This window comes from Netta rufina, assembly GCF_964035555.1.
Source record: "Netta rufina genome assembly, chromosome: 4".
Lineage (NCBI taxonomy): Eukaryota > Metazoa > Chordata > Aves > Anseriformes > Anatidae > Netta > Netta rufina.
The window spans coordinates 46,861,918-46,888,714 of record NC_140127.1 but is presented as its reverse complement, the minus strand read 5'-3'; the positions used below and the strand labels follow the sequence as shown (position 1 = coordinate 46,888,714).

At 42.2% G+C, this 26,797-nt stretch overlaps 2 protein-coding genes across 3 annotated transcripts in view; one reads left to right on the top strand and one right to left on the bottom strand.

Annotated features, from left to right (window-relative positions):
- The window catches only part of BMP2K (BMP2 inducible kinase), a gene marked incomplete at its 5' end in the record, with an annotated part of 63,737 nt that extends 43,796 nt beyond the window's left edge, over positions 1-19,941 (top strand). The window contains 2 exons of the mRNA XM_084286274.1: positions 1,710-1,823; positions 14,494-19,941. Coding sequence (XP_084142400.1) covers positions 1,710-1,823; positions 14,494-15,923 — 1,544 coding nt within the window. The 3' untranslated portion in view covers positions 15,924-19,941. The remainder of the gene's footprint in view (positions 1-1,709; positions 1,824-14,493) is intronic.
- A 1,240-nt stretch (positions 19,942-21,181) lies between these two features.
- On the bottom strand, positions 21,182-26,327 carry PAQR3 (progestin and adipoQ receptor family member 3). 2 transcript variants are annotated; one of them, XM_084285743.1, is made up of 7 exons: positions 25,996-26,327; positions 25,719-25,881; positions 25,107-25,262; positions 24,163-24,360; positions 22,844-22,934; positions 22,378-22,522; positions 21,182-21,489 (listed from the first exon to the last, which is right to left on the bottom strand). In XM_084285743.1, exons 1-6 carry the CDS (start codon positions 26,178-26,180, stop codon positions 22,380-22,382), a joined length of 936 nt encoding a protein of 311 aa, XP_084141869.1. In that variant the 5' UTR covers positions 26,181-26,327; the 3' UTR covers positions 21,182-21,489; positions 22,378-22,379. The 2 variants fall into 2 exon arrangements, with proteins under 2 accessions (XP_084141869.1, XP_084141868.1); XM_084285742.1 differs by having other exon boundaries at positions 21,182-22,522.
- Between the last annotated feature and the right edge of the window lie 470 nt (positions 26,328-26,797).

Sequence of the window (26,797 nt, the reverse complement as noted above, 5' to 3'; positions counted from 1 at the left end):
GTAATGAGAAATTGGGAGATTTGTTGTACAATTAAAAATTGTGGCTATAAAACTAACTGTGTAATACTTTCTGGAATTTTCTCAAATGTGTCTTAAGGGTCAATGCTCAATTCTCTTTAGATTTAGGTTATTTCTTGTGAGAGAAAGTTGATGTTTTACTGCCAAGTAATTGTATTCAGTTTTTGAGTTTACTGTGAATCATTTTGCCATCTGGACGAAGGAGAATTGAAGATTTGGGTTTGGCAAAGAGATTGCTTTATTTTCTGTTACTAAATCCACTGGCTGTCCTGTCCTGTAGAACTCGTGTACAGTGTTGCATAAGTCTGTTTTTTGGTTGTGTTACGTAGTGCTGAGTGTGGCATTCAGAATGCTAATCCTTTCTTTCCATGTGCAAAAGCTTGGCTTGTATTGTTGAGCTGATGCATTCATTATACATGAATTCAAAATATTTTTGAATTTGTTGCTCATGCCAATAATACAGGAATATGTACAGCCCTTGTCAGAGGATCGAGACGTCACTGTTTTTGTCAGGCTACCTTTGCTATTTGATTTTTTTGTATTTATAACAGGTTAATGTTTGGTGTGCTTAGTGATGGGTATTGCTCTGGTGATTCATTTTTTTCTCTTTACGAAGGGAGCTAGCTCCTAGAGCAGAATACTTTGCTTAGACTTGGGGAAGATTTCCATAGTAAAAAGATGATCATTGCTATATGAATTAATAAGCAGTTGCATGAAGACTTCTGAACTGAGTACTTATTGTGGAGCACTTTGATGTAGTCAAAAGATGGAGTTTGTGGTCTCTGTGTACACTGTTTGTCTGGTTTATGGATTGTTACTGAAAGAGCTCCTGTAATCACTTAATGCTCTGTGGAACTGGGAGCTATGGGCAGTCAGCATTCTCACCAGGAACAAATACTCCAGTACGCTTCACGCTGCACAAAGATTGTTGTTAGTCCCAAAACCATCTCAATGCTTTAGCAAAGACCCCTGTGGATGCAAAGCCCATGCTGCTCTGGGCCTGTGCCCTTTGCAGGATGTGTAGTCTGAAGGAACTGAGGAGCTGTAGCACTTAGCAGGTTTTCTTTGTGCAGATGTGCTTCTGGTACTTGAGACAGTCCCCAGAGAATGGATCTGTGAACAGTTTTGGGCCTGTCATTCAAATGGAAACAGCTGTATGTCTTGGATAAATACGGTATTGGATGTCATGGGATAAATAACTTGTGAAGAGTCAGCTGTGGCAAGTGGTACCTGATCATAGCTCTCTCATATCTGCAGTCTCAGCTGCATTTGGATAATGATTCTGGTTTAAAAGGCTGAAAAGTACAGAGGACTAGTTGTTTATATTGCTGAACACATAGGCTGCATATAAGGTGTAAAAGATGCCCTCGTGTTAAACATTTGGTCAGGAAATATATGCTTCTGGTTAGGCAGAGGTATTATTAAAAGGAAAAAAAAAAAAGGCAAACCAAAAAACAAACAAACAAAAACAAACAAAAGTTTGTGCAAGTGAATTTTCCTGAATGGTCAAGAAGTATGAATTTAAGATGTGAAAAATCTTTTAAAACATAATAAAACAAGAAAGTAAAAATCAAGTATATAGCTCCCTCACCCTGAAGAGTAGATATCTTTATGTTGGCATAACAACTGCCATTTTTATTTTATTTTATTTTATTTTATTTTTTGTTCTGTTTCATTTTTATTTTTTACAGACAGGCTGGTGGACAGGAGAGCATCTTCAGATAAGAATGTGGAGCTACATTCTGCTCCACAGAAAAATCCTCCCGAAGATCCCTTTGGTTCTGTTCCTTTCATTTCTCACCCAGGCAAGTTACAACTGTAACATCACTACCTCATGTTTATGTGTCTACTTATATATATGTTGAGTATGTGTGTCCAGTTAAATGACCAAAGAAAGATCAAAGACGTTGGCTGCCTCATTGCAGTAGATGATTTTTAACAGTATTTTTTTAAGTTGATTACCTCTAAGTAAAAAAATATCTCTGCATCCAATTCCTGGTACTTGAACAATGTACAGACACTGTTGTCTTGGCAGTGAAAATACATTGAACAACTGAGGTATGAATCTCAAGTAGATCCAGTAGTTCTGCTGAAAGCAAATTACTTGCTATGACCAGATTTTGATTATTTCCTATAGCCTACTTCTAAATAATTCTGTTTCACTAGTTCAGTTTTCCAGACAAGTAAGGAATGTATGTTTTTGCTGCACTGAATTGAATATTTTTTGGAGAAAGTTGGTTCAAAACAAGGGAAATATCTTGTCATATGTAAATTTGGAGTGGGTGGGATTCACTGTGTTTTAGTTGATTTTTTTTTTTTTTTTTTTAACTTGGATGGAAGTAAAAATAACATTGTATGTGACCACTGATTGTGAAAGTAAAACTACATAATCCTGCAACTTAATGTTTTAACATTTTTCTGATCAGTACTTGAATCATAATTTTGATACCTGAGGTAAAGTAAAAGCTGTGTAAGAATTAATGGTCAGAAGAGTTTCAGCTGCTTATGGAGCCACTTAAACACTTCCCTATGTTTTGTTGAGACTGTGTTGGCATAAAGGTGCCTTAATATAACTGTTACCTGTTTTTATCTAATTTCAAAAGCGTAAAGTGCCTTAAAATAAATCACTTCAGGGTCAACCTGAGTTAGAAACTATGTTTACTTTTGCTTTCACCTTGCATTCTTAAAGATCATCTGCTAGGGTTTATTGCTCACAAATGCTCTTGTACTATACATGGTGAAGAATTAACAGGGTAATGCTTTTGTATTGTAGAAGGCAGTTTGTTTGGGGGATAAAAACCACCAAGTCTCTGTATTAGTGTCTGCTCCTGTTGTCAGAAAGATTTAATTCTTAATTCAGGAACAATTAATTCTATTAAATCTATTGCTGTTTTCTTAGTTTCTCTTCATTCTGCTCACTCAGTGAGGACAAGGTTGTTTTGAGTCATCTTGTTAGAGTGCAGTATTTTAATACAATTTGAAAGCAGTTCTGAAGTGAAGAGAACTTGCTCTGCCAATAGTAGTCAGTTTGGAAGCATTTACCCTACAGTCTTCATGAAAGAGGTTGGTTTGTTTTATGGGTGAGCCTAAATTTACATGCCAAATAAACAATAATAGTTACCTTTAACTTTCAATGGCAACTATCAGGTGCCTGCTCTTCTACACACTGATAACCACGTGTATAGGAGTTACTTTTATTTATTTTCTCACCTTTGGCCTTTGAAATCTAATTGTTGCTGTTTTGAAGGTACATATAATGCAGCTTACTCTTCAATCAATGGCGTCGATATGTTATGTCATGTGAATTTGCCTTGGTTAAATTCAATCTGAGCTTTAATTCTTGACATGCAAAACAATACAAAAGTTCAGTCATGGACTAAAAACACACTGCTTGAGAAATCTGGAGTTGTTTTGGAACTGATATGTATGCTTGTTAAAAACAAACAAAAGGGAACAAAGAAATCCTTGTTTTTCAGTAGCTTTTGTCTACTGGCTCAGAGCTGGGATTTAAACTAGAGTACATACGGGCTTGATTTCAAGGAAGGTGTTCTTAATTCACTGTTAACAGTGAATTATGCTTAGCCAACAAATGTGATCTGATAGGTGTTTAAATCTGAAAATGTCTTCTACAAACTAAATTGTAGAATTCCACACAGGATTGTTCTTGGAAGTGTCTTTAAAGCATGTGTTGTAAGCCACCTAAGGAAAGAAGAATGATGTTGACTTAGATATATTTTCTTTCTAGGTGGGTGTTTTCTAGAAAAGAAGTGACAAACAATCTTATTTGTATGTTCTCTTGTTCTTACCATTGCTGTAAAATGTTATTTTTCTGTCTTGTTCTGTGTTATTATAAGAGATTTAACTAAGAGAGAGTCTTCATGAGTATCTCATTCAGGGAGTCAGAGGGAGGGTGACTGAGTAGGAAGTGAAACATGATTAATATCTCAAACACTTCCTCAATATTTGGGGAAGAAGCTGGCTTTATCTATTTAGAGAAAAAGTTTCATTTATTTTTGTAATGTGTCTACAGTGCAAATAAGGAGTGTTTTATTACTATTCACCCAGATTTGACTACTGACTTTTGACTTTTTGATCTGTGATAAGATGAAATGTTAATGTTACCAGTACAGGTTATTTAAAATTAAAAACAAAGTAAAAATTTGACTTCATTAAGCAGCAAGAGTTGCTATTGAAGACGTGTTCTATTCTATGAATCTTTGGGTTGTAATTGTGGTCTGTTTCTGCTTTTTTCTTGTTGTTGTGACATCAGTCTCAGGTTCATATAAGTTACTGTATGTGGACTGTAGCTGGGTAGAATGACCCAGACAATTTTCTGTGTTTTGGAAGCTTACAGATTTTCTGAAAGAAGTATTTGACTAAATCTCTATTATTTGCTATGAGTTAGCTGCAAAGAAGCCAAAGGTTATGTATCATCTTCTGACTTAACAACTTAATATGAGGTGCTGGTATTCCAGCCAAGTGCTATCATCTACGTGTGTCTGGGAAGGTGGTGCAAGGCTAACGGTGGTACAGAGGCTAAAACATTAAAACTTTGATCACCTCACCTGGAAAAGACTGTGCAGCATTGTGAGTGGTGAGTCCCTGGGATTTTCCCTGGGGAGCTGGGAGTGGACTTAAGGCTGCTGCTGCTGCAAGGATCACCGGGAAGGAGAACCTGGAAGTGGATGGTCTCATGCTGCTTGTCTGTCAGAGCTCCTCTGCTTACTCTTCTCAGGTGGGAATGGACAGGCAGCAACAGCACGTGCATCACTTGGCAGGCTATGCAGATACTGAAATTAGCCAAAACACGATGGGTTCCTTCTATTGTGGCTGATAAGAAAGTGGTGTAGAAGCACTTAGTGTTATACACACTTGGTTTCTGTCCCATTAAAAGTGTTTTTGGAAGTACCACGTGTAAACTTGTTGTACAATCTATTTTATTGCTCAGTGAAATTACTTAGAGCTTGAGGTGAATGGAGTAGAAAATGTTGAGAAGGAATTCCACCACTTAATCTGATGGAAACAAAACAAACATTGCAAATATTTCACTAAAAAGAGAAGGAGGAAGCACAGCTGAATAGCCACTGAGTAGTCAGTTAGGACAGACACCTAGCATGTGGAAAACAGATTGCAGTTCCTGAATACACTGCCTGAATCAATGGATGGTTGCAGTGGAAAAACTGGGTCATGTAGTCAGCATTTTGGAATGGAAACTTGGTTCACACGTGTGTTAAGCATCTCTTGTCATGTCTTTTATCAACATCTTGAGCATTTCTGAAACTCGGAACAGATGTAACTTTACTGCAGTTACCAAATTCTAAGAAGCAAATGTATTGAACACAGTACGGTTTGCTGTGCTAATTCTTTCTGGGATTAGAATGGGCTAAATTGCCTTGCCTTTTGCTTCCCTCAGTTTAATACTGGAATTCACAAAAGTAATAAAATATTTGAAGTTAACTCTCAAAATGTTGCTGTGATGCTGGTGAACCGTGTAAGGAGTGGAGAAGTTGGAAAACCTGGGATTTCCACCCCAGTGTGGTGGACCTGAAGCCATCTACTAAGTGCTTTGCTCCAGTGGAGAACCTCAGTGAGCTGGCTTCTCTTACTAGGATAAAGCTCCAGTTCTGGTTTGTTTAATTGTCCTACTGAATATCTGTAAAGCTCATCTTTTGTGCTGTATACGTGGTGGTTCTTGATGAACTAACTATTGTTTCTTCAAACATATATAGGCAATCCCTTTCCAGTCACTGCATGTGTGTTCACTGTGCAGAGACCAGGAATAAAAGGAAGCATGGTTCTGTGTCTTCCTTTTTATTTCCAGATTCTTTGCACTCAAAGACTCATTAATGTGGTCGTTATGGTATATGTCTTGGAATAAGAGCAATTTCGTGGTGTGGTATGTAACTCGCATAGTCACAGCTATATGGATCAGGCAGAAAACAGGCTAACTGCACACTAATAGCAGTATGATGGAAGCAGTCTGGAGTTCTGGACGTGTCACTGAATGGACTCTGCAGCAGTAGCTGACGATTACTGTGCACTGCTTTGCACCAGGGAAGTGCATTTTTCCAGCACGAAGAATTGCCAGAGACTACTCATTTGGTTACTTATTTTGTATACTGCTTCTAGTGAGGTTTCAAACCACAAGGAATTTATATACCATAGCCTTGGAGCCATTGGACTACGGTGCAGTCTGGAGCTTAAATGAGGCACAACATGCTGTCATTTAGCACGAAATACCGACCATGAGTACACAAGTAACTTGTATCAGCTTCCTGTACAACACTGAAGAGCTCATGTCATCAGTTAACGCTGCTTGGGCAACTGATATTCTTGAATTGTGTTTAAAGATGCACAAGCCTGGATATTTGTGCAGTCCTCCAGATTTCGTTGACTTGACAATTAAAATTGGTTCATATTGGTTTTTTTAGTTCCTGAAAATACGGATGTTTTACTGCATAACCTTTCCTCAGTACGGCTTTCGGACATGGTTAATATTTGCGGAGTGCACATTCAGGGTGCTTCCCTGTATCAAGATCATCTTCAGATGTCTTTTCCCAATAAGACTTTCAAAGGAGCTTGAAATAATTCACACTTGGCAAAAATAAATGGTATATGCAGTCTGTGCCAGTGGTGTGCTTTTTCCTCTCCAAAATGCTTCACTGATTTACTTTTTTCTGGTCAAATCTTCGAACAGTCACGGTCGCCCTTTTTTCCCTACGTGCTTCAACACACAGACTATGCAAGTATTCAAAAGAATTTCTAAGCAAGAGATGCTAGGCAGAAGCATTTTATTCTTTTTTGTTGTTGTTCTTGAAAATAAAGGTGGTAAGCGGTGCAAATCCATTACAGTATTCAGCAGCTGCTGCTCTGGCTGTTGTCAAAGAAGTAGTGCAGATTTAGTTGCAGCGCTTGGGTAATCCTTGGGCCTGACATGTGGCAAATTGCTCTGGAATGATGGCGGCAGTATGTTACCAATTCAAAGAAAGCTTAAAGCCCTTATGCCCCACTCTTTTGCCACTCCCGCAATACCCTAAAATGATGAACCAGCAGAAGGCATGTAATTACTTCAGTTGTTAGAGGGAATTCATCCTCTTATAATCGGATGTCTAGAAAAAGAACATCAGAACAGAAAATTTCCTTGAAGATTGGGATCTTCTTATATGATTAAAGATGTTCCACCTGGCTTGCATTTGAGCGAAGAACAATTGTCTCCTGCAAGATGCAAACCTGATTAGAAGTGTAGTAATCTGAACAGTACATTACAAACAGATGTTACTCCACATTTTTCAGCTTTTCTATAAATATTCATCTGAACAGTCTTTGCAGCAGTTCAGTTTGAGAAGATTGCATGAAATCAACATGACGGAACACTTAATTTTTGGTATCTATTTGACCAGAGCATTAACTTGTCATTAACAGGGGAATTTTTCCATTTTGGCACAATAAGTTTCTACTTGTAGTGCTTTTAGTATTTATTTAGTTTACTAACTTCCTGAGGAGTGAAAGATTTTGAAATGCTGTTGAAAACACTAGAACAAAATCATTCCCATCCTAGCTTTAAAGCTGACAGCTATATGGAAGATGTTTTTGTTCCTTTGGTCTGGTTTTGACACCAGTCTGCTGCCGTTTTCTCCCTGTCACTGGGAGTAAGCCACAGACACTGCAGATGAGAGCACGTGCAGAACCATTTTCTAATTTTGGCTGCATCAGTCTAGAAGAGGTGTAAGAGCAGTGTCTTAAACTGAAGCCTGCATGGAGCAGGTGGCTCTGTTGATTTACATCACCTTGATACAAAATGAAGAAGAAAGCAAGATACTGGCTGTTTCCTGAAAAACAAAAATGTGGGAGCAGTCAGGTCACCACTTCTGAAATATTTCACAACTTTTTCTTGAAAAGCTTTTTCAAGGCTTTTCTTGAAAAGCCTGTAGTAGGAGGAGCTGCAGCTAGGAGTGTCACTTGACATATGCTACTTGCTTTCTTGTTCAGGCTGTGCACGTAGGGTCATAGGTGCTGATCCTGAAACTTTTAATAAGGTTGTGCTGTGACTGTAGCGTGTGCATTGCTAATCCCTGTAAAAGTCACTGTCTGTTTGCCTATTTTGTTTCTGTACAAAATGCATTAAGTGTCTTGCTGTGATAAAGCATTAACATTGATACCTGCTGGGAGGAGAGAGAAGGTGGATGTGAGGAACTTCAGGGTTTAAGACCTAGAAATGGAGAAAGCCTGTTCAGAGGTTGTTGGCATTGAAATGAGGGGTGTGAAGCTGATGAGCTACCAGGCAAGTAATTAATTGCCTGTCGCTGTGATGGTGGTACAACTGGAAAGGATTTCTAAGGAGTTTTCTTAAGCGGGCCGGTGGATTTGTCTAAGCACAGGCTTGCGCTTCCTTTTCCTTTGTGTTTCTCCATTCCTAAGATGGCTCAACAAGGACGTTGAAGCTGCAGGCAGTGCATGGTGCCTGAGCCCTAGTGCCATTACAAAAACAAGAAGTCAGAAAGATGGCTAGTGCCAGGATAGATAGCAGGTGTTGTTGAAACTAATCAATATTGGAGACTCCAATACTGCTGCTAGTTCTATAAACACCTTCCATGATGTCTCTGCATCTGTCTGGAAGTAACGTGCTTACCGTTTCACTTGAGCGATTTGGAGTTGGAAGTATTCAAGCAACATGTGGACTTCATGCACTGTGAGCAGGCAGTGTCTCTATACTTACTGAACTTTGCTTATATTTGCTTATCAAGGGAGTTTCAAGAAAGTGCAGTCCCTCAACGAATTGTTCCTGACTTCATCCCACTTCTAGGGGTTGTAGCTGTTAGATTCAAGAAGGAGATTTAGGATGCTAATACGGATTCCCTGAAGACTAGATTGACTCCCAAAATCACCTGGATATTGTCAGCAAGAGTAACAGTCCTAAGTGTGCCTACTGACAGATGCTGTAATGCTTCCTATATTGGTACCAGCGCATGGAATATGCTTTGTGAAACTGTTTTCCATGTCTGACCACGCGTTGTTGAGTCCTGTCTGATGTATGTTTTGTCTGGAGAGGTGTGCTGAGAGCCTGAAAAGTGTGACTTAAATTATTTGTGCAGCATGTCAGCAGCTGTTGGTATCATCTCTTCTGTCCTGCTGATGTCCTTCTGCAGTTTGTCTTCCGGCGAGTGTGACTGTGACAACAATTAACAAATAATATTTAAATCCTTTTTGCAAGATCCATTGTGTGTTCCCTTCTTGTCCCAAAACCCTTTACTTTTTAAACAGTGTTCAGCATATGTAAATTATCTGTAAAGGTCGAAGCATAGAGTGTAAATTCACATAGATATTCACAAACATTAAGGGTTTTTTGTTGTGTACATGCTGGTGCTATCTAGCCTAGAAATATTTCATTTTTCCCCCTTTTAAATCTAATTGCATTTATGTTAACATTAGTGTTCCAGTAAATACTGACAACAGCGGGATTTGGGAGATAGAGGGTTTTACAGCGCAATGTGAAGGCTGTACCTTTGGGAAATCTAGAGCAAGCAGCCAAATAATCCAGATTCTAATTTAGTGGTAAAGCAAATATGTAGCATTTAAAATTACAGTAGATAAGAAGCAATCTGACACCAGAAGCAAACAAGAAACAGCTCACAGCCCCTAATCACCTGATGTTTTTAGTCATTTTGGTCAGCTTGTTTTTAAATCCATACATGAAATACATTACTGCAAACTCCTATTGTGAGTTGGGGTGCAATTGCAAACGAGCAAAATGGCTGCTGAATGAAGAAAATGGTTATTAATTCCTTCTCAAAAAAAGGAAGAAATTTACCTTCTAAAACTTAATGTTCCAGTCTAAATTTAAGCATAGGAAGAGAGAACCTTACTTGGCTTGGAAGTTGTATGCTGATTTCCCTGTGAAAGAAGAAATGGCCTGAAATGTGATTGCTTTTTGTTTTACAAGAACAAGAGATAATAAGATGGTTGAATTATTTTTGAGGAAGAAGTGGTGCATACGTCCATCCCTCAGCTTTTTCAATCCTAAGAACATACTGAGTTGATGAAACTGCAGCATTTTTTTAACAAAAATAAATGCCAAATGGGAAGCATTACTTTTCATTAGCTTAGAAGGCCAGGAACCTAGTTCGATGTGCATGGAGCTTGTTAATAACAGCTTTCATGAGGAACATCCCTTGTTCCCAGGATTGATGCTAGAGACGTAAGAAGTTAGTACCAAGCACGCAGTGTCCTGTGTTCATGGTGCCCAGTGTCTTATTAGTTCAGGCTGCTTAGTGGGGTATGTGCATCTTTATAGGTAAATTCAACTTGCTATGGCCTTCAGGCAAGCAAAAGCTGGTTGTCAGTGAAGTCCTTCTTTGATGTTTGAATTTATCTTGGTGCATTATATGAACGTTTATTTGGATCACCAGGAAAAAAAAAAAAAGGTATATGAATTGATGGAGCAGAATGCTTTTTTAGCTCCAAGAGCTAAACAGCCTCCAAAATTGCATAGACGAGAGATGGTTAAATTTATATCTGACATTTTCTTACCCACAAAGCAGTAGAGATTGTCCCAAGTAGGTGTTAGACTTGTTCGTTTCTATTGTTTCCTGCAATGTGTAAGTGAGGTTACGTAAGTAATGTTTTGGATGAGTTTTGGCAGTTGCAGAAAACCTGTTTCTCATAAGAGCTGAGGATCTTATATAGGCTTTTTCTCTCTAAAAAACATTTTTTAGAATAAATGATAATACTAAATACTTGTGGGAGCAAGATGAATGCAGAACACGAAGGCATTGTTGCATTCTTCTACAGGTGGCTGTACCTGCTGCTAGTAGCACAACTGCATGTGGTTCTTGAAGGCTGAAGACTTTATGAAATTGAAGTTTAAGAGAGGATTTGGCTGTCCTGGAGAAATGCATGTGCAGTTAAGGCTAGTCTTGGAAGTAGACAGTGACAGGTGAGGTGGAGAAGGTCTCCTAAGTAGATGGGTATTATCTCTACATAGGAGAGATTATAACCCTTCTGAGGGGATTCCAGCTGGATGTGATGCTTCCTGCTTCATCTGCTGCTTCTGCAAACCCACTTTTCTTTGCATCCACCAGCTCTCTTCCAGTTCTGCATCATGAAGCAGTTTAATTCCTGCACAGGAATGTGAGAAGTAACATACTTCTTCATTGTTTGATTTGATAAGAGCTACCTCTGAACTGAGCATGTTGCTTCCAAGTTTAAAATGCTGTCAACATATGGGCATCTTTCCTACACTTGACTACGAGCTGAAATCTTAAAGAAGGTCCTCCTAGAGTGTTCACAGGGCATATTGAAAGCCTCATTTGTCATAAAACCTCAAAAGCGATAGTCTGAGAACTCAACTTCTTTCCCACTGTGTGGCAACAGAGTGTAGCAACAAAAATAGCTTTGAGTAGGATAAATGTCTTGTCTTGAAGTTATAAAGGAAACTTCTTAGGTTCCACAAAGCGCAACGTGGGTAGTATTTCCCTTCCACAACGTGGGTTACTTAGTTGTCAGAAATAGCTTGAAGCAACAATATATGCACGTTAGGCAGTTCTGACTGTATAATACCTTTCTTGAATGTCTGCATACAATCACATGCTCCCCTGAGCCGTGCCTGGTTTAGGGATAACTTCCCAGCGCGCTGGGAGATGTGTTGGAGGGCTTGCTGAATACCTGCTCTTTAGCAGTTACGAGTCCAGCTCTGTTCAGAGGGCTGGGAGTTCTTTGCATGCAGGAGAGGTAGCCCTACACTAGGGTCAAGTAAAAAGAAGCTCTGGGTGTGTGTGCCCAGCGTCAGTTGCAGCGCACGGACTGCACACAGGTTGGTCTGAGCAGAGGCTCTGTTGTGGAATTGATGAGCAGTGTCACCTAACGTTCCTCTAAAGCAATCCCACTACTGAAAAGGAATTGTTGGCACTGTCTTCATGGACCTCCGTAGGATTGTGCTGGCTGATATTAACTCATGAAGGAGCGAGAGGAACGTTCTCTCTGCTCTGCAAGCTTACAAGCAGACTCCGACACGCTGTGTTTGCTCTTGGATGCCAAACCAACATCCTGCAGCACGCAACAGTTTTGTCTCATGGCATTGAGAGGTTTGGTCACTGACAAGCAAACCTCTACAAATTCAAAAGCCTGAAGTCAGGTACAATGTAAGTATGAAGGTAGGTGAACTGGGGAAGAGAGATGTCTTGTGATACAGGCAGTATTGCCACTGCATTTGTCATTCCTTAATTAAAAGCAGACACAAAGCTGCACAGCTGTGGTAGCTTATTGAATAGGAACTGGGTTTTGCCATTGTTCTAATCCCCACCTGAAGGCTGGTACCAACATAATACTCGGTCTGATTGTAATACAGCCTCACTTCAAAGTCTTGCATTCCAGTTTGAGGTAGTTACTCTGTGCACAAAGAAGTGAATTAGCATTGCTGTTCTTAGTGTTAAGTGTCAGGTATTTTACAAACCTACTTGTCTGTGGTGTGATCTGGTGGAGAGAAAAGGATGTCACAAGAGCAAAAATAAACTTTGCCCGGCTGAAACTGCTTTGCCTTTCCTCCTACTCATTCTCTTCCTGTAGACTTCTGAAAGTCACTTATGCTCATGAAAACCTCTCCATGCAGCAGCATGGCTTCATCACAGAGTGAAACTTGTTTTGCATGTGTGATGAGTGCCATACTAGTGGCACTAGGCAAGCTTATCTAGTCTGTGTGCTGTTGGCATCTGTTTAGTATACTGACAAAGTTTTTGCTGCTCCCAGTATTTCAAAGCTAACTGCCCCATGAAAGAGTCCTCTTAGCTCTAGTTGTTAGTAAATATCAGGGATGAAGATGTCAGAACAAAATGAATAAATAGATTCCATTGCTGGGGAGAAACTAAGCTGATCGATCTTAGTTGCAAACAAACAAGAAAACACTTCTCTGAAACTTGAGCCAACTGGATAATTTATTTTTGCCTGAATTGCTGCCCTAGAAGTTAGAAGGGACTGAAAGATATGCTCAAAGCATAGATTGCAAACACCAAGCAAGTATTGCTTTAAGACAAAATGAAACAAAACTTGTAAAAGCCTCCAATGTTGCTTTCACAATGCATTTCACAATTTCTAATTCTGTTGGCATAAATCATGGGAAAGGCTCTAATAGGGAGAGGCTGTTTCTGCTGACACACAGAGAAAGCACCTGGAGACACCTCTTCAAATGCACAAATGGCCACGACAATCTAGCTTAATTTTCAGTGGGATTTAAGAGTCCAAATTACAGTTATAACTCAAGGATTGGGGTGTGTGGGGGGGTTATTTCAAGTTATTTCAAGTTCGGAAATGCTGGAAAATGCATTTGTACCTTCATTTCTATTTCTTCATTGTTATGCTGTTGATTGCTTTGCTATTTGTGTTGAATCATCATGAATGGAGGTCTTCAAAAAATGTGTAGGTGTGGTGCTTGGTGACATGGTGTAATGGTAGACTTGGCAGTGCCAGGTTAAAGGATGGGCCAGATCATTTTAGAGGTATTTTCCAACCTAGTTGATTCTATGATTCTATTTCCCTATAGATACTGATGTCTTGGCCATTTTCTCCTCATATGCCTCAAAACGTACTACTGAGGAAAAGAAAAAGAACAGAGCCCATGGCTTTATTGTGGCTGTTGGCAGGTTCCAAGTCCTGCTTGTTAAGTTCTTGTAAGGTGTTGGTACCATGAGGGCAGGACAGAGAGGTGGTGACCTCATGAAGTCTTCCCTACAGCTGGAACATGTACAAGCTTATTCTGTCACCCAATTGCTCATTTTCATAGGCCATATATAAAGATAATTATCTTGGAGATGTTGGGTAGGATAGTCCAGTGCAATGAAAACTTGGGAGAGGAAAGGCTGAGAACTAACAGGATGTCATGCACTTGTTTCCCATTTGAAACTGTACTGGGTACATCAGTATTTTTCCACATATCTGGCTGCGTGGTATGAGCCTTAGGACAGCGGGTCGGTCTTGGAGAACCTTTTCAAAAGGCAGCATTAAGAAGGGACGTGATTGCCAGCAAGGTGTGTTTGCTGGCACAGAAATTGCACCAGCAGGACAGCAGCATGGAGCCTCCCATGCTGTTTCTTTATGTTTTTACGTTCATGTTTTAAAAAACAAAAACACTTTCTTTCAAGCACACTGACTCCTCTTTCCCTGGAGAGGAGTGGCTGGGTGATGAGTGTATTTGACGAGCTGGCTCTGCAGACCACCTCGCCCAGTGGTTTGTCCCTGGCTAAAACCTGTTAGCATTGTTTCTAAAGGTCCTGTGTGTGAGAAGAAAAGCTGTAAGGTCTGACAATTAACCCATTTCATTCATGTCATTTGAAACATCATATATGATTTTAGCTCATTTCCCTCAGTATTCACGGAACGTATATTTGCATTGACTCCTGGTATGTGTGGCTATTGTGTATGTGTAATAAGTGTTGATTTTTGGAGCCTATTTAAAGTTTTGTTCTGCATTTTTCTTTGGACCTGCAGGTTCCCCTGGAAAACAAATGGATAACTCGTCCAGCAATCAAGGAAATAACTTAGGGACTGCAACCAAGGCTGGAAAACTGAGCCATGCTTTTAGAGATCCCCGGGCAGGGAGGAAGACAGCAGAGGGACAAGTGCCAAAAGGTGGCGATGAGTCAGAGAGTGATTTTGAATCTGATCCTCCCTCTCCAAAGAGCAGCGAGGAAGAAGAAGAGCAGGAGGATGAGGAAGTCTTACAAGGTGAGAATGGAGACTTCAATGATGACAACGATACGGAACCAGAGAACTTAGGCCACCGGCCTCTCCTCATGGACTCTGAGGAAGAGGCAGAGGAAGAGGAGGAAGAAAAGCAAAGTTCTGACTCCGATTCTGATCGCACCAAGCAAAAATCTGTGAAAGGGCTCCCAAGCAGTAGGTTCCGAGGTGGCGTGGGCATCAGTGAAGTTAAAGAACCCAGTTTAATGCATACGTCTCAGGTGCCAACTACTGTAATCAAGGCGAGCCCCGTCCAAGAATTTGATGTGTTTGGGGCAGTACCCTTTTTTTCTCTTCAGCCTCAAGCAAGAGAGAAGAGTGACAAAAATACCTCTTCTCAGACTGCTTTTCCCAGCCTGAACCAAGAGCAGGATGACTTCGATGTTTTCACAAAAGCCCCATTCAGCAAAAAGGTGTCACAGCAGGATGGCCAGCTGGTGGGCGCTGAGACTCAACTCTCGCCCACCTCGCCACGGGGCGTCGATGTTTTTGGCTGCACCCCATTTCAGCCTTCCCTTCTCCCCAGGGTGAGCGGGAGTAAAGAGGACCTGTTCGGGCTGATTCCTTTTGAAGAGATCACAGGGAGTCAGCAGCAGCAAAAGGTGAAGCAGCAGCGAAACCTGCAGAAACTTTCGTCCCGCCAAAGGCGCATGAAACAGGAGGTCTCCAAGAACAACGGTAAGCGCCACCATGGCACCCCAACCACCACGAAGAAGCCTTTGAAGCCCAACTACCGCACCCCGGAGAGAGCCCGCAGGCACAAGAAAGCAGGCCGCAGGGACTCCCAGAGTAGCAATGAGTTCCTGACCATCTCGGACTCCAAAGAGAACATAAGCGTCTCCTTGACGGACAGCAAAGATCGAACCAACCCTCTGCAGACAGACGAGAATCTGCTGGATCCTTTTGGAGCCAAACCCTTCCACCCACCGGACTTGATGCGGCATCCCCAGCACCAAGGGTTTGGCGACAACTGCGGGGATCACGGTGCAGTAGTAGTGGCGAGTAGGCCTAGGCAGAGCTCCTTGCATGGAGCCGTCCACAGTGGCGATGGGCTGAAAACAGATGACTTTGGTGCAGTACCCTTCACAGAACTTGTTGTGCAGAGTGCTCAGAGCCAGCAGCAGCAGGCGCTCGAGTTGGATCCCTTTGGAGCAGCTCCGTTTCCTTCCAAACAGTAAATGCTTCCAGTGGGTTCCCCCCTCCACCTCTCGGAGTCACTTGGTAGTGGTTTTAATTAGTGGAGTAATTTATCTGGTTGACAGGGACCTGGGTTATAGTTTATTCAAGTTAAAGAAGGCATGGCCAACTTGCACAATGAAATTCAGAATTATAGCAATTGTTATCATTTATTTTTGGAGAAAAATAGAAAAAAACAAAACACCACAGGAGCATCCTTTTGTTATGACAGATGGCTCCCAGAACATAAAGAGGAATCAGATGTGAATCAGTGTCTGTCACTGACTCTTGGCCCTGGAACATGTTGTCATTCTGCACTTTCGCATTGCCTTTTCAGCCCTCGGTGATGTGCTGAGGTGGAGGGAGGGGGACGGGCAGAGATCACATGGGAAAGGTTTTCCACATACACAGGTAGGCTAAAGGAACTGTGGTTCTTCTTTGTGTCTCGGTCGCAGTAGGCCCAAGAACCTAAACGTACTAATATCCAGATTGATATGCTGGAAATAGTCAAGTCTTTGCTTCCTAGATGAAAACTACCTTTATTAATTATAAAATAAAGAAGCCAAGTCTTCAAGGGGCTGTGGCCCAGAATTCCAGAGCGTGGCTATGGCTTGGGACCTGATAGACATCTATGCAGCTGCAGAGCTGAGAGGCAGATTATTTTTTTGTGTGCCTAAATGTTCAATTTTATTATTATTATTTTTTTACAGTAAGTGCCATTAATGTAAAATAGCAAACTGGAAGTCTAGAATTAAAACTAAAGATACAGAGAATATAATGGTTTGTGAAATGGAAAGTATGAATGTAGGGAGTAAACCGGCAGGGATGCAGCCAGTGTTTGCAGCACTTTGAAGACTACTCAGTACGCTGGGGAAGAGAGGCTGGTTTACATGAGTAAGAATCTGGCACAGATGGAGTATTCCAGATGACTTGAACAGTTGACTGTGAAATGCACCATCAGTTTTATTTGATTACAAATTGGGGTTTGTGTCCGAAAACACCTTTTCTTTTCCTCTTGGATTTTTATTGCAAAGAAAGCGTGTATTCTTTCAAAACTCATGTTGTTTTTTAAAACAATAATAATTTTATGAAATGACTGTAACCTGATGTTCTCAAGTTCTGATGAATCTGCTATTGTACTTAAGTGTATTTTATAAGAAAGTTTTGCTAAATGCACTGAGCTTTGAAGAAGCTTATCTGAAACTGGATTTGTTTCAGACCAGAAGCAGTAAGCAGCAGGTAGCCTGCAGATGCTGATCGCTACTGTACCAGTAAACTGCGTTTCACACCACGAAGCCTTACAGGCAGGACTCCCGTCCTGCTGCACAGTACCTCCGAGACATTAGGTGCACGAGACGTGGCTGAGAGCTTGGAGCCATGCCGGCAGCTGCTGGGAAGGGAGGGGACACGAACAGGCTTGCTGGAGAGATGTCCTTCGTGCGTCGTGTGCAGGTGGGCCTGCACCCCGCTGCCTCGCGGCCTGCATCAAGCCGTTAGCACCGACTGCAGAGCGAGTACAAATCAGAACGGCCCAATTTGCCCTGTTTCCATGGCAGTCCGAAAGAGGAGGTGGCAGGAGGTGGCTCCTCTGCTTGTCTCAGCTCTATGTCCTGCTCTACCAAATGTTGGAGAGTAAATGTAAAGTAGATATTCACATATGGTGATCATAAAAGTTTAAGGTTGTTTTTCCCTGCCCTCCCTTCCCCCCCTTAGCAGGAGGTGAAGTGAAATATTTAGGGTTGTGTATTTTTTTTTCCTGAAGTCTACTGCTGGTTATACAGTCACCCTGAGATCTGAGAGGATCAGGGTAGATCCCTTAAAATATCTGTTTAAAGATGGCACGTTAAAAACAAATCCCTTTTTTCTTTCGTGGGCTGGTTTGATAAAATGCTGCCTCACATATCTAGTGAGTTTGTTTCCCTTAGTCCTGGATTCTGAAACTAGCTCATGCATATCTGTACACTTTGATTATCTTCCTTTATTAATTTTTATTTTTTTTCTGACAAGGTGAAAGAGAAATATTACAGCTCTGCTTGGTTACGAATGACTTGTTCAGGCTTAGAACTTAAGCTTTTAGGAATACGTGAGTAGAAATGTTTCAACTCTATTTGCACAGGAGTTTCTTAGGCTTTATTACTACTGTTCTCACCTGTTGGGTTTTTTTTATGCCAAAGGCTGTAAGAAACGCACGCCAAGTCTGTAGCATTTTCTGATACTCAGGTTAACTGTGATTTTGTTTTTATGCGCGTGCTTATTAGCTGCCTTCCTACAGTTTCCTTTTGAACTGTTACTTACCTGCCTAAAGACACTTGTTAGAACAGAGTATTATGACAAATGGGGCAGATAGGTGGAAACAAGAAGAAAACAAGAAGGAACTGACCCGCTGCTTTTGCTGGTGGAGGAACAGCATCAGGGTTTGCACAGCCATTGGGTGCTGGAGATGTGGGTTAGCAATGTGCACCGGGACTGGGCTTAACACCACTGCCTGAGAGCAGCAGTGGTTCGCCCTTGAATGCTGAGGGGAAAGGCAGTGTGCCGACAGACCTAGCGTTGGTCTAACTCCTCAGGTAAATCCAGTGAAGAGGGAGTTGGGTTTGGTTTTTGTCTGATGACCCTGAGATGCAGGCTGAGGAGTGTAACAGGTTTTCCTTGTGTGGTGGGTGTTGTGTCTTTTTTTGTTATTTTGTTTGTTTTTGACAGAAGGCTCATAAGTGGTTTCATTACAGGAAAGCTAGAGTTGGGTTGTACACAAACTGGTAGAGGAGATGAAAGCGAAACGTAAACCCAAGTTACTCTAAAACTGGCATAAAACTGGCAGAATGCCTCTGGCTGCATATGAGTTAGGGCCAATGATGCTTACTTTATTCTGGCCTTAATAAACCTTGCTCTTTGTACTCTACTTATGGAACAGCTTTTTGCATAAACGTAATTTTTATGTTTCTGAAGTGAAAATGATTGTTTTTTTCTTCTGACTGAGAAGAGATCAGCATGCCTCACTTGACTTGGCGTGCTGTATTTGGTTTGCAGCTTGGGTTTAAATTGAGCTAAGATTCAACAGAGACAAAACATGGTACTGCTGGGGAACATGGTATACTTTTGCCTGTATTGAGTGTGTGTGCATGCTCATCTGTGCACTTGTCACGGAGTCTATTGTGACCTTACGTGAAGTACTGGAAAGACCAGACTTGTACCATACTGTCTGTGAAGACAATGATGGCAAGGTAAGGAACTAACACTTCCCTTCCAACAGAAAATATCAATTAATTTTTACAGTTCTTTCAGCGTGTTGAATGACTGCACCATAGACCTTTCAGAATTGGCTGCTCAGGACAGAGGTTCTGTCAAAGGTACTAACGAGCCCTTCATGGTGACGGTCATGAAAAGTAAAACAAGAAGTTGAGTTTCTCTGCAGACTCTCAGATAGCCTTGAGATGTGCGTAATTGCTTTTGCTGACTTGTAACGTGGGACCTGCAAAAACCAACTTGCAAGGAAGTAACTTCTAATCATTCTGGATGTCCCAGTTAGTAAAACTAAGTACTGTGAAAATAAGTTGATATGTTTGCTACTGTGAGAATAAGAGTTTATCTGGAGTATTTTATACTATATTGTGTATTTTTATATATGAAAAGTATATATAAAATATACACGTGATCACACACATCATGCTATATTTTTAGTAACAGTGCAGCCACAATCATTTTGATGGAATTAGGAAGAGCGAATGAGTGAAATCTGCAAAAGAAAAAATGTAAAGGGTGGCTGCTGAGTTACTTTTCCTGCTTCTTTTGAAAGGAAAATCAAGGAAATTGTGTGTATAACGAAGTCTGTGACTAAGGCATCACCTACTATTAAAGAGCATAAAAACTATTTTAAAATTGCTGGCATTCAGCTTTTAAGTGCACTTTCCTGAACTACACTTCCATTTCTTGTTAGACTTCAAGTTTCTAAAGCTTTTTTTTGTGTACCACTAAACAGAGAACTTTTAACTTTTTTGTGAAACTGATGTACATCATAAAATACTGCAGTTGTTAAATAAACAAACATGATAACAGTGACTTTGCAGATCTCCTTAAACATGGCATGATTAAGTATTCATGTTTAGGCTTTAAGTTATTCACTATAAGCAATGCTACTTTTTCTGGTTGCTTTTTGTAACTGTAGATTACTGTTGGTATTTTTTTACATGTTAAAGGTGACAGTTGGGCAGGTAATACTACCATCTTTGTTCAACTTGTGAAAACCTGTTGATAATGTATTGCTTTTATTTCGTAGTTTCAGTATTACCCCTTAAAGCCTTCCTGCAGAATGGTTTTAAAAGGATGCATTCAGCTTCCTAGGCATTAACTGAAGCTTTGTCCCTTTTCAAAGTGGCCAAAACTTTCAGTGTACTTTCCATTCAACTTCAGACTGAGCTCTGCACTTAATCTTCTAGACATAATTTTCACTTGATTTACCTATTCTGCCAACGGTTTGACAGAGCATTTTTTGGAGCTTGCTTGTACTGATTTCACTATTACGGAAGCTGAAAAAAGAACAAAATGTGTAACAAGACTGAGTGGCAGCAGGACACATACTACATTGTAGCTCATGTCTTGGTTCTTCTGTCCTTTATCTATTACCCTTTTTGGCCTAATTTTCTTACAAGCAACTCCACATTTTAATTGGAAGCTTCAGCTTGAGCAGAAGTGAACAAGCACAGCTGTTAAAAGTTTGTGCCTTAAAGTTTTAAGTCCGGTTAGTGCAGTGCAGTTAGAATACATGTCCTGCCAGTCCATGCTGTGCCTGGACAGCCTCCCCACTTATTTTAAACCTTGGGGAGGTACCAAATGTGTGGTGAAGCAGTTGATGTATGGCAGTTGTGAGATGCTTGAGTACAGTATTCAAAACAAAAATGTTACCCCAAGCAAACATTCAGTGAACCAGAATTTCACAGAAGGAGGCTCCCCAGGTAGGCATCCAGACGGGCCTTGAACATCTCCAGAGAAGGAGACTCCACAACCTCCCTGGGCAGCCTGTTCCAGTGCTCCGTCACCCTCACTGTGAAGAAGTTCTTTCACATGTTGGTGCGGAACTTCCCGTGCTCCATTTAGTGGCCATTCCCCCTTACCCTGTCCCCACAAACCACTGAAAAGAGGTTGGCCAAATCCCTCTGTCTTCCACACTTCAGGTATTTATACACATTGATAAGATCCCCTCTCAGTCTTCTTTTCTCCAGGCTGAACAGACCCAGGTCTCTCAGCCTTTCCTCATAAATTTTATTTTTACAGGTTCAGTATTTATTTACAGGTTCAGTATTTACATAAAAGACCATCATGCAGCTTGATGGAATTTTGTCAGGGTAATAAAAATGTACAACTTCACAATCAGTTTTCTTATCCAGTGAAAACTGCTACAGTAGTTAGTTTACAGAAAAAAAAAAAAAAAGAACCATCAAATCAGTACGCTTTCAATACACAATCACACATTCTTCAAATATTGTTCACATGATAATGGAAACAGGCTTTTATAATTGAAGGTTCCTTGTCAGGCTTCAGTAGTAATCATTAGTGCACTTTAAACTTGCTTCACTGTCAAGTTTAAAAAAAAACAACACAAGAATATATTCACATGGGAAGGCTCACAAGTCTGGGATTTGAATTTTAAATGCAGAGTTAGTTCTTTCCAGTTACAGTTTCTGGTGTTGGGAGGAGAGAGAAACACTGAAATTAAGTGACAGCACTGCTCTCCTGCCTACTGGCAAAGAAGGTAGTATCCTGCCTTCTCCACCCCTGATAAGTGATCAAATAATTGACGGTAAATGTCTATTGCTCTGCTCTTGGCCACATCTCCTTGGCACGTTCCTTGGGAGGAAGGCTGAGGGAGCTGGGCTTGCTGAGCCCAGTTGAGGCAGCTTTGGTGGGACTGAACAGCACCTTGCCAGCCTCCAGGAGCACTTTGCTGATAGGCAGGCTCTCCAGCACTCTGAGCAAGCTCAAGCCCATGAAGGGTCAACCCTCACTGAGAGGACAGAGCAGCACAGATGAGGCTGGTATTTCAGTAGGGGTTTGTGTGTCACGCAGCTTTTCGTAGGGTTGCCCAAGGTTTTCCCAGCCCATGGCTAGGCTGTGCAATCTCTTGCTATGTAGGAACAAATATGGGTAACTGCTTGAGACTACTGCAGCTGTCAAACAGAGCTGAAAGGGACCAGGCAAACATCTGTCCAGCCTGCTCCAAAACTCTGCCTGAGGGCAATGCAGCCTCCTGGAGGTTCCTGCAGTGCAGCAGCGTAGATTAGTGGAGTATCAAGATAACTACTTGTTTACGAACAAAAAAGTATTACACCACTCAGCATTTTTTCTGGGGGAGCTAATTAGATTAGGGAGGTTAATTGCACCTTGTGATGTGTTAAAAACGAGATTACTTAACCCTATGCTTGTTAAAATATCGTGTTCCCATGCGTACAAAAACTGCTTTACCTTCACAAGTCCACGCTATACTCAGGACAGGGCTTGCTGTGTCTGTATTGCATGATGTACACTACAGATTGATGCCACCAGTACAACATGACCACTGCCAGGATATGCCACACTTGGTGACTGGAGCCGAGGTAGTTCAGCTGTCCTGCGGGGAACAAAAAGGGCAAGCTGTTAAGTTGCTCAGTTCAGCATTAACTCATGCAATGCAAGCTGTCTCCTCAGAGGCTCGCTATACATGTACACTCAGCTGGCTGGGAGGCAGTGTCAATTCTTTAACAAACTTGATCAGACGTTGTCTGATTTCTTTTGATGCAAATACACATAAAACTTCACTCTGTGTACGAACACAAGGTAGAAAATCATCAACCTGCTCTCTCAATAAATTTGGGACTCACAGCCAAGACTGAGACACTGTAGGAAGCTGAACTGCATTAAAAAAAAAAAAATACACCAGAGGATTTCCTACCTGGGAAGTATCTTTCAGGAACTTTGGAAATATAGAAGAGAAAAGCGACAGCAGCGATGAAGTACATGACAAGTACACGCGGAGCAAACTCCTGCAAAAGAAAATGAAGCTTTTTTACTCTGTTACAAGATAGAAATAAAACAATAAAAAATCTCTACCTATATTTAAAAAAGCAAAAGGCAAGACCAAACAATTTTACTTGGCTGCCTGTGTTATCTAGAGTCCAGTTGAGGAGCTAATGCCAAAACTTGAAAAAAACTGAATGGAAGGCCACAGAAATACTACATAGGAGACCGTAAAGAAAAAAAAAAACTAGCCCCTGGAAAGCAACTCATTCATATGACTTAGTTTTTGTAACAGTTCAATTACTGGAAGCAGAGCATTTTTGTTAGCTATGGAAACAAAATGAGTACCATATCTACCATTCTGTTACACCCGGACTAACTAAATGGGGAGGGTGGGGGTAGCAATTACTGCTTATCTGATGTTTAGAAGGCCAGTGTTCAGTGCCAGTTCTAAAGCTACTTATTTGTAAATGCTGCTCTTCCAGATTCAACAGGTGCTCTGGACCAGGCAAAACCACCACCCTAGAAGCCAGTCTTCTTGAAGTGGTAGTCTAAGTACTTGCACTCTTAGTGCTTACTATGAAAAGCAAAGGTTTTCTTCAGCACAATTAGGTCCCTGGGTAATCAACGATTCCTGGGGTTTACACCTTGGGGCAGGCTTCACCTCTTTTAACAGTGCTGTGCTTCCTATTTTTCCAGAGTTGGACAACCTTTAACCATAATTTTAAGTGGTAAAACAAGAATGGGAAAAGAGTTTATAACTTCACAGCGATGTTAAATGAGGTTTGCATGCGAGACAGAGGGCTGTGTAGGCAAATACTCATTTTGCCACAAGCCCAGGGCACAGAAGAGGAATAAAATAGTCTTATGGCTCCTTCCTCCTCTGGAACTGCGGGGGCAGAGAGCCCCAGGCGCTAGTGTAGCCTGACCAACCACTTCCTACGCACCAGCTGACTCCCGAGCCTCGCCCTGGCCTACCTGCACAGACTGCTCTGCCCCTCAGGCAAGCACACAGTTGCCTTGGTATCCGGTCGGCCTTCTCACGACGCCGTTTTAAATCTGTAAAAATTTAATCTACTCAATCTGTTTACTGGCTTTCAGTAAATCTGAGCATTTGCATTCAGACTGTAACATCGAAAGGAATTCTATGCTCTTAAGAGGTTTTCACTACTTCTATAGTCTAAGAGACTGAGGGAAGATGGCAAGTGAAAAGCAAAAGGAATGCTTCTTTCCTTTGCTATTATTTTCTTTTACCTGTACAATAGATGCACCAATGCCGCCGTTGAGCCCGACCCAGTGGACGGTAGGAATAATTCCATAGCCAGACACTGAGCAAAAGATGACGGAGCGCAGTCTGTGACACTGTTGTGTGAGGTAACTGGGATGAATCTGAGCAAAAAATACTGCCAGGATCATTGCCAGCATAATGATTAAGTATACCTGACGCCAGTACTGAGGAAAAAAAGAAACAAAAGCAAGTTTGTATATTTTCTCATCTTGTGTTAAGGCAAATTCTGGGTAGAAAGATCACATTACTAAGTGCAATGATTCGTCACTGTCCTCTCGCTTCTGAGACCACAAATTACAGCACTGAAGGAATATATTCTTATTAATAAAGTCAAGGGAATGGGAAGGGAGGGGAGGGAACTCTATTGCTCAGGTACAGGTGGTAGAACGTTGATTTCAAACACTGCCTTCACTAAACCATATTTTAAACATAACCCTGCCTAAGAGAGCTGGTTCAACTACCTGCTCAGTGCTTTCAGTGCACTGCTTGTACAGGGAGCTGGGAGGTACAAAGGTGGATGTGGTTTAAGACTCCATAGCAAAAAGAGCTTGTTTCTGCCCCATGTGAGATACTCAGTTGGAAACACTTGAATTAGTTTTGATGGGGATACATCCCATAAACAGCCTCATGCATTTGACAAAGGCATGACTGTCAAGTTTATGCTGACTTCCTATAACTTTCAATGCTGTCTTGAAACATGTGCAGTTGACGGCTTGAAAGGAATATCCATGTTTACCTGTCACTTCTGCAAACAAAGTTCTGCTCGTGTCAAAACCTGTTTCAGTTCCCATCACTGTCTCCTGACTAATGTGCCACTTGGACACGATGCGATGAAGTCCCTTCCCGAGGCATACAGGCCATGGCAGTGAGACTGCAGGCATTAAATGTCATATGAAAACATGAGACTTACATTATTACAGTAAAAGGCATAAAACACGCCTGATACGTAGCAGCCCAGGATAGCAATGGAAATTCCCGCATAATCTAAGGCCATCCATCGCCGGCTGGTCTTCTCCGAACGATGGCAACAGAAGAGATGATATCCCACTGAACAAAGCATACAGACCTATACACATGTTGAAACAGGGACACATTAATTTCTTGGTAACTTACAGGGATTACAGCAAGCTTCAACTCTGAAGCTCAGAGCAGAAAACAACTTGTTACGTGTCTTGCAGTGCTACTTGGTGTAGGCAATCATGATATCTGCCAGTAATCAGTGGAAAATAACCCAACCTTCTCTAGCGGCCTGAAGAAGTAGGAAACTCTGCAAGACTTGATAACCATGGGCTGCACAGCAATAAGGGTACAGTGGCCTGGAGCACGAGGCCAAAAAGGTCCCAGTACACATGGGAGCGGGGGCGTACACACTTTTTTTAGGGGTTGTGTCTTCTAATAGAGCTTTAAACCATGACACGAAGTGCTATCACTGGTGCTGAGGACAGATTTAACCCTTAAAAATCTCGGGTAAAAGCCCCGCGCAGCAGCACCACCACGAAGGTGGCTCCCGGCACCGCGCTACCTGGAAGCAGAAGAGGCAGACGAAGCAGATGACAAAGTCCTCTCGGGAGGCACCCGCCGCCGGCAGGACGGCCACCAGGTCGTAGACACCCAGCGCCAGGAAGAGCAGGAAGCCGAGCAGGTGGCTCCAGATGTTGACGGTCTCGTTGGAGAGGATGAAGAGGCTGCGGGGAGGAAGAAGAAGAAGAAGATGAAGGGGAGCAGGGCTGGGGCTGGGGCTGGCGGGGCAGCCCGGGGGGGCGACCCATGTGGTGCCGGAGGTGCCCTGCCCCGCTCACCTCTTGATGCAGAGGCGGGAGGGCAGGTAGGCGCGGTACCCGTCGGTGATGTAGGGGTTGTCCCTCAGGAAGCCGGGGATCTGCTCGTACGTGTACAGGCGGATGGCGCGGGGCACCATCACGGGCCAGTACTGGTAGCCGCCCAGCTCGATGTAGTGCGAGCTCCGCAGCAGCTTCGGCTGCATCTCGCCCGCCCAGCCGCTGCTGCTGCTGCTGCCGCCGCCGCCGCATCGGCCCCGCGCCCCCCGGCTCTGTCGCGACGATCGCGACCGCCGCGCTCAGCCCCCAGCAGCGCCCCTCCGCCGGGGCCCGGCTGGCGGCGGCCCGCACCCGCCCGCCTCACGCGGCGCGAGGCGATGACGTGGCGGGGGGCGGCCGTTGGGCCCCGTGAGGGAGGGTTCGTGAGGGGGAGGGCGGAGCGGCGTTGCTGTCGTGACGGGGTCGTAAAGGGAAGGGGTAAAATGTTAGGAGTGGGGTATAAAGTATTAGGACTGAAGAAGAGTCTCCCAGAGGATTTGCTTCACCAGTTTTTATTTAAAAAAAAACAGCTGCTGTGGGTAAGGGAGAGAGTGTGTCCGTAGGTTTGTGCCCGGTGCGCCACGCCAATAAGCACACGGAGTCGGTCGTTTTATCTATTTATTTTATTCAAGAATGCTATTAGTAGGTGTTAACTGGACCCATTTTCCCCATATCTGTCTCGGAAGTTAAAAACAGGTGTCCTGAGTGGTGCTCCTTGCTCGTTGAGCTGTTCCTCCCCTCTGGTATTGCACCAAGCTGTATTTTTCAGAGGTCTTTTCTCTCG